The sequence below is a fragment of the Crocodylus porosus genome, unplaced genomic scaffold (assembly GCF_001723895.1).
Source record: "Crocodylus porosus isolate Cpor-Errol unplaced genomic scaffold, CroPor_comp1, whole genome shotgun sequence".
Lineage (NCBI taxonomy): Eukaryota > Metazoa > Chordata > Crocodylia > Crocodylidae > Crocodylus > Crocodylus porosus.
In genome coordinates this window covers 11,844,852-11,852,559 of record NW_017728909.1, presented here as the reverse complement: position 1 = coordinate 11,852,559, position 7,708 = coordinate 11,844,852, and the positions used below count along the sequence as shown (strand labels likewise).

At 45.7% G+C, this 7,708-nt stretch overlaps 2 protein-coding genes across 13 annotated transcripts in view; one reads left to right on the top strand and one right to left on the bottom strand.

The window, feature by feature from the left end:
• The window catches only part of PIAS2 (protein inhibitor of activated STAT 2), a 46,580-nt gene extending 43,741 nt beyond the window's left edge, over positions 1–2,839 (bottom strand). For all 7 annotated transcript variants that reach the window (XR_002100351.1, XR_002100352.1, XM_019531803.1 and 4 more), the window contains exon 1: positions 2,709–2,839. Coding sequence is in view for 5 of the 7 variants with exons in the window: in XM_019531803.1 (XP_019387348.1) it covers positions 2,709–2,828 (120 nt within the window). In the remaining 2 variants the exon portion in view is untranslated. The remainder of the gene's footprint in view (positions 1–2,708) is intronic.
• Positions 2,840–5,837: 2,998 nt separating this feature from the next.
• The window catches only part of KATNAL2 (katanin catalytic subunit A1 like 2), a 50,407-nt gene continuing 48,536 nt past the window's right edge, over positions 5,838–7,708 (top strand). For 3 of the 6 annotated variants that reach the window (XM_019531794.1, XM_019531798.1, XM_019531793.1), the window contains exon 1: positions 6,010–6,078. Coding sequence is in view for 1 of the 6 variants with exons in the window: in XM_019531795.1 (XP_019387340.1) it covers positions 6,028–6,078 (51 nt within the window). In the remaining 5 variants the exon portion in view is untranslated. Of the gene's footprint in view, positions 6,079–7,708 lie in introns of all 6 variants that reach the window. The other 3 variants (XM_019531797.1, XM_019531796.1, XM_019531795.1) reach the window with 2 other exon arrangements.

The window sequence follows — 7,708 nt, the reverse complement described above, 5'->3', positions numbered from 1 at the left end:
GGGGGATCTAGTGGCTCGTTACAAACTAGTCATGGGGGGATCAGCAGGCATTGGGGGAGTCTCTGTCCCCCGAGCACCACCAGGAGTGACCAGGAATAACAGTGACAAGCTGGCAGGGGATAGATTTAGGCTAGACATCAGGAGGCGCTACTTCACAGTCAGAGCGGCTAGGGTCTGGAACCAACTTCCAGGAGAAGTGGTGCTGGCTCCTACCCTGGGGGTTTTTAAGAGGAGGCTAGAGGTACACCTTGCTGGGGTCGTTTGACCCCAGTAATCTTTCCTGCCATGGCAGGGGGGTCGGACTAAGTGATCTACTCAGGTTCCTCCGACCCTAGAAACTATGAAACATTTAAATCAGGTACATTTTCACTGCAGAACAAATAATGATAGTGCAGCACATTTTATTAATAAAAAAACGCAAAAAAAGCAAAAATGTCACTGGAGGTAAACTTTAAAGCTAGATAATGGGTTTCATGCTGCAAGGGAAATGCTGAGACATTTACAGGAAAAAAAACAAACATCTGAGGTGCAGATGAGAAGTGTATTTTCAAAAGCAGCCAGAGGTAATTACCTAGTCACAATATTCACCTTCATTGCCAATAGTGCTGTTAAACCAAACAACCAATTTATTAAAATAGGAAGCAAAGACAGATCCCACAAACTGGGAAACAGCTAATCCAGCTCAAGGCTGACCGTGAAAAAAAAAAATATAGAAGGGTGTTGCGGGGGGGGGGGAGATGCATCTCATCACAGATAATTCTGAAATAGCAAGCATGATTTCCTACAGGCAGCAAGGAGGCACTCTTTTCAGTTGTACCCCCTCACTTGAGGGCAAGGCCCAACATCCCTGTATACATTTACAGCCACAATAGCAGCCCTAGAGAATCACTGCCACAAACCCATCTACAGAAATACCAACCAGGCCCCAAGTTTCTGCCCGCTATCCTGCTGTTTCTCCCAAGGAACGGATCAAGGTCTGCCCAGGATAATGCCTTATCCCTACCAGCCTCGGTTCTACTGTCTTTATAAGAGACTGCAGAGCTGCAGTAGAGGAATATTTACCCCCTGGGTTTGAAAGAATTTTAGGTTTCCTCCCCACGCCATTGGAAGGGGCTAGCTTGGACCATCACTGCCCTTAGACCATGCTTTGCCACAGGCAATTGGTGGTGACAAAGTAGCAAAAGGATTTGCGCTCAGGAGAAAAAGAGAAATGACCATACAATATGAAGGCAAAGCACACAAAACCAGGTAAAATGCGCAGCCTTCCAGTCCCTGACTGCTGGAACCCAAACCCTAGACAGGCCTGGAATGATCCAAAAACCACTACCAGCTCCCATAAAGCTACCAAAATACCTTCAAGCCAGTGCTTCTCTACTTCTGATACACACTGAGCCTTATTCAGAGTTCACCAGAAATTTTTTCCTTCCTGGAACACATGGAGTTCCCCTACCTAAGGGGCCCCAGATGCCTTCATTAAGGTGGAGCCATCTGATTTTGCCCATTACAGGGAGACAAAGCCCGAGGGCCCATTCCAACAATAACTTTTTCTGCCTAGTTTTGAGAAAAGTGGCATTGGGTGTGGCAATTGTTCTTGTTCTAGGTCACCGAGCCACTGATCCTTATGAGTTTCACCTTCCCTCTGTTCTTTTGACATAGAAATAGTTCTTAACTAAGGCCTGGTTATGATTTTGGATTAAGCCGTCACAGACAGCATAACAAAATCTGTACCTTGATAAAGATTACATCAATTAATGCCGCTTAACATTAGGTTTTGAACAGGACCCAACAGAAATCTTTCCCAAATCTATCTCGGGAAAGAGGACTCTGTGGGAGACTCTCTAAGCCCCTATCATATATGAGAGACAGACAGACAGAGACTTTGCTTGCTAAGACACAGCCTTAAGGTCCGATTGTTTTTTTCCCCTTCCATTTCTCAACCCTCCCATCTCATTTCTGTCTCCCTCCCTAGCCCCTCTCATTCCCACTCAAATGGCAAATGAGAAGGCATACAAAGTCTTCCCCAGGTCCTGTTCTGCTACTCTCCTCCTTTCACGAATTTATTCTCTCTCCCCCCCATCCTGGAGTCCTCCTTTTCCTTGTCTTCATTTTTCCCCTCCACAGACCCGCACCTGCTTCTTCTCAAGATTCTAGTCCCCTCTGTCACCCCGAGGCAGAGAATCACATACCTTTTGGTCCACAGGCAAGTTATCCAGCCATGCAGAACAATCTACCAGGACATCAGCCCCTTCCTGACCCATCACTCCAGGCCAGCCTTACAGGTAGACAAGCATGGCTGGAGGGGTGCGCATACACACACAAGTGAGCAGCCCATGTTCAGAGCAGTGCTCTCCCCCTACCCTACCCTACCCAATGCCTGTTCCAGGCAGGAGGAGTCCTACCCTGCCCAGCCCAGCCTACAACCTGTCTTCAGTCACTGCTTAGAAGGAGCCAAGCTAGGCATGTGCCAGCAGGATGGCATCTGCTCCAATCTGCCTGCTTTGCTCCCACGTGGTAGCCGTGGTGCTTGCCTGATGCACCATACCACACTGCCTCCCTGCCAGACTGCACCCCACGCTGCTGTCCCTGCCTGCAGCAGCACCACTGACTAGGGGGCAGAAGTGGGGGAAATACAAGCTTGCCTAGAGCACCATATTCCCCAAGGCTAACCCTGTATCACTCCCACACTCCAGAATTTTAAATATGCTCACCTCATGTGTTGGGTTTTTTGGCAGCTTCTTCCATTTCTTCTTGTAGATTCTCTTCCTCCTGTAGGTTTTGTTTGCAGCCCCAAGAACATCTCTTACATGGTTGGCCCTCTCTGTTTTCATAGATCTTGTGATGAAGGAGAAAGATGCCAGCACCCAAGAGCTTTCTCATTTTGAGGTAGCCACTTGGTGCCCTTTACTGACAGAGGGGCAACACCTGCAGAATCGTGTTTTTTTTTAAATGTAACTTGCTCAAAGCAAAAAGCTGAGCTTATTTAAGCAGTGTGCCTGTAGAAATAGGCTTGTTACCAAAGAAATGCTAGTTTCCTTAAATCTCTAATAATTTAAGGCAGCACTCAACCTTTCTCACACCTGCAGCATCCATGAAAGCACTTTGTAGTACCCTGGTTGAAAATCATTTGTCTGAAGTTAGACAGAAGATAGGACAAGGTGGCACTTTAGAAACAAACTGATTGAGAGAGGCAAGCAATAACCTACCTAATCAGATGCTAGGAATAGTACCCTTGTGCCTATTATCTGATTAAGTAGATTGTTGCCTACAAAAGCTCATACCTCTGAGGCATTTCGAGTGCTTTGCAGTCCCATGTTCTACCTAGATAGCCAAAACTCAACAGCTGGTCCTAGCATTTCAACAAATTAGATTCCTCCATGATCCCATTTTGGCTTCTTCAGATAAACTAGTGTATGGAGAATGAATGTTAACAAGCAGCCATGGTGGCTAAATGGAGCACTCACATGCTGGAGTTCATATGTGCTGTTTAACATAAAAGCTTGAAGCTGCAAGCTCTGGGTCAGATCTTCATTACCTTGCAGAGCCATTTACTAACAATGAAAGTGAGTGGAGAATTGGACTGAGGTAGTTTTTAACACCTATTTTAGTCAGTATTAGACCAGGTCTTTAAAAGGACTTGGGCAGCTAACCACCATTGATTCCAAATAGTACCTTTGCACATCAAAGTCTTAATGATTGCACAAGGTGTTATGCCATGGGTAATCAGGCTTATGGTTAAAATTGTCAGTTTGTGCCTTGGCTGAAACAAATTTTGTTTCTGTTATTTGTAGCAGAAGAAAGCTTTTGATTTTTGTTGGATACACACTCATTTGCAAAGATGCCTTATTCCTGGCATGACAGACCCTTGTGTAAAGTAGAACAGCAACACTTGGACATGGAAAAGAGAAGTATAAGGGGACTGCGTTAAGTTGGAATCAAAGGGCAGCAGCTGTTACCTTCTAATTATTACTTGTGAAAAACCCAAGAACAATACTGAATCTGTCCACTGCCTATTTTGTACTCTGTTGTGCTTTGATAATGAAATAGTATAGAATAATTTTACTTTCCTGTCCCCATCCACCAGCACAACAGCTGCACAGTTTTGGGTGCAAACAGCAAGAGAATGTTTAAATCTAAGTAATAATATGGCTTAGCTGGCCATTACTAATTGTAGGTGAGCCATTCTTTTAAACAGCTTGGTTTATTTTCTCTAACACAACCTGGATTTAAGGCTAAAGGAAGACATACCTATTTATACATATTTTATTGGATAAATTGAAATCTGGGCTAAGTTAAGTTACTGTTGAGTATTAAATTTCTGTCTTGTTTGATTTTAATATTTAAACCTTCACATTGATTCAGAGTAGGTAATAAGTCTGTTGCCTTTTTCATATGTACACAGCTGTTTAATGGTAAAGAAAAATTTCTTTGCTTAATATTAGTGTTCATGAGGTCCTAATTAAGCTTCCAAGTTCATTTTACTTGAACTTAGATGGAGAGAACATGTTGACTTGAGTGGAGTCATATTTTTAACCAGTTAACTGGTTAAATTACTTTGCACTTGTGGCTGATCCACTCTGTTTGCTTGAGTGGAGTCGTATTTTTGCTATGGCTACATTAAAGGGGCAGCAATGCATGAATGTGCTGTTTACCTTTTCTTCTCATGGGGAAAAAAATAGAAGTTTAAATCAAACGTATATGTGCTTGATTAAATTAAGCAGTTCTCTTAAAGCCAATGGGGAGGTTAGTGTGCTTGAGTATATATGTACATGTCTGCTTGAATCAGGCAGCCAGGGTTCTTTGGTTAAATCCAGTCTTTTTTATTAGACCAACTCAAATGCTTCAATTTAATAGTTTAAAGAAATCAGAATTTATAGAATAAAATGAAAATTGTTGAAGACTAAAGAACTTGCTTGGCTGACTTCAGATTTATTTTTCTAGGGGAGGGAAGGTGTGGGTTGCTGGAGAGCACTTAGCAGTATATTTTAAACTGCACACAATGTAACTTAGTAGCAACGGAAAGAAAGTCTGTCTAGAAAGAGTATGCTATGGTTTTACAACATTGGCCTTATCAGGCCCCGCTGATGACCACAAACTAACTTTAATGCCCTCCGATTTCCCTTCCATGAGGTTTACTTCTGAGTTGCCTATACAGTATTCAAATCTTCATTAACATATTTGCTTTTACATGGTGCCAAGACCCTGCTCAGTGCATACTACCCACACATTCAAAATTGCAAGCTGCAAAATATTGTGCTGCAGTTGTAGCTTAACCAAAAGGACTGCATTATTTTCAGTGGGAAGTGGATGTAGATTTCCCCCTCCCCACCCACCTTACAAACTGAACTAACCCTCGGGCTGAGACCCGCTCTGAACCGTTCCAGCCCCAAAGCAAACTTTTTTCAGAAGTGAACAAGCATCTGCAAATGTGAAGGCTTAACATCATCTTGCATTTGTAGGAACAGGTTTTGAACCTTCCTTTTTTTTGAGGGCTTAGAAGCACCTGCTCTTATCTCAGGCTCTTCCTTCTGTGGCGGGAAAGCCGGACAGGTTGATCAAGAACGGCTTTGCCCTCAATCCACCCAAACAGCACCGCATCGCTCGATGCAAAATAAAAGCCCTGAAGGGAGGAGCCGTGACGTCCCCTATCATCTCCGCGCATGCGCACAAGTGAAGGCCCTGGCAAGCGCACAAAGTCCCTTCCCTTCGCCGGGCTCTCTTCCTCCTCCTGATTGGTCCGTTCCGCGCCCCGGCTCCTCTCAATGGTGATTGGTTCACTTCTTCCCGCACGCCGCTTTTTCTTTTTCTTTTTTTTTTTTTTTTTTTTCCCTTTGGCGGCCCACGATTGGACGGCTTTTCCGACGGTCCCCCGTTCTGTTTAGTCAGTGTTGCAGTCAAGTCCCACCCCCCGCGCTCTGATTGGTCAGAGGCGCACACCCGTCCCCGCCCATCTCCTTCTCCGCCGTGAGGGTAGCGAGTGTGTCCGCTGCCTGTACCCGTTAGTCCGCGGCCGAGCGGTTTCTCCCCGCCATGGAGCTGTCGTACCAGACCCTGAAAGCCGCCTACCAGGCCAAGGAGGCGGTGAGTGCGCGCGCGGGGGGAGGAGCTAACTGTGCTTCCCCGTTACTATGGAGACAGGCGGACTATTCGTGTGCGCATGCGCAGGGGTGGCGGCTGCAATGTGCGTGCGCGGAGCTGCTCCCCTTTCTTCAGTTTTCTTCAGGGGGTGCTGCTGGCTGCGTTCTGCCGCCCCCTGCTGGCTCAGCCCGGCGGTGCAGCAGCAGGATCCCCCTAGTGTGTGGCTGGCAGGAGGGGGCTGTGTCGGGCACAGGGTGCCGGAGGTCTGTGGCCCTTGCTCTTGGATCCACTACACCGCTGGGACGGAGACTAACAAGACTTCCTTAGCCAGGCATGCAACTCGATCCTAGCCAGGCCCCTGCTGTGACCCCGAGGGCCCTGCTGCACGTTCAGAGTCAAGCTGGGTAGAAACCAGCCCTGGAGTTGTTGCACACATTTTCAAACCCTAACTTTGTAGCTGGTTGGATCTTTATAGCTGGAAAGTCATTTTTTGGGGTGGTAACCGATAGGTACCTTGCAGGGGTGGCTGGTCTAAACTTACTGTGCAGTAAATGCACACAATAACTGCAAATTGCGCAGTCCATTTAGACCAGCCACATATGCAAAGTATCCCACAATAATTAACAAATAATAATTAACAAAGTAATAATCACACAGTTAACTGGTTAAATTACTTTGCACTTGTGGCTGGTCTACATTCATTGTGCGATTCGCCAGTTAATTGTGCAATATATATCGTGTAGCAGAGGCCTAAGAATCCTTGCCTCTAGCATAATTTCTGGATCAGTGTGGCTGCCTCAGTCTAACACACTGGAATCTAAAACATGAAGTTTTTGGATTATAAACTTCATTGTTAAACAACAAGAAAGATTTCTACACCTTAGGGCCGATGCATAGTGGGTGCACACAGGTGCGCATGCACCCCCTGAGCGTGGTGGTGTACCCCCTGCAAAAAGGCAAAGGATGCTCTCACCACCTCCTCCTGATGACAGTGCTGGCGGCGTCTCTGGGAGCTTCCCGCTTACTGCCGCTGGGCTTCTACCACTGCACTCCTGCTGCTGCCAGCGCAGCCATGCCCCCACCAGCTGCTGGGAGCACACCTCCCTGCCTGCCATCTGACACCATCAGGGAAGAAATCTTGCATGATCTAACCAACAAAGAGCAAGCTCACAAAGAGACTCTCATGGGCCCGGAGGGACAGCTTTCCAGCTTCTGCTTACTATTTGCAAAAATGAAGTTTATTTCCTATATATGGGGACTTTATTACCATCTTGAACTTTCCCTGAGCCTGATAAAGGACACATGAGCCCAAAAGCTTTCAGAAAAAGATATATTTTTGCAATTTCTCAGTCTAATAAAAGGTATAATTTTATAACCAGGAGTTCTAGATATTTGCATTTCTTTCAGTCTAACACAGGCAGACAAGGTTCCTTGGGTAAATCTGATAGCTTTTATTAGACCAACTCAAATATTTGGTCCAACTCAAATACTGAGTTGGTCTAAATAAAAGCTGTCAGATTTACCCAAAGAACCTTGTTTGCCTGTATCATAGTTTCATAGTTTCTAGGGTCGGAAGGGACCTGAGCAGATCATCTAGTCCGACCCCCTGCCATGGCAGGAAAGAGTACTGGGG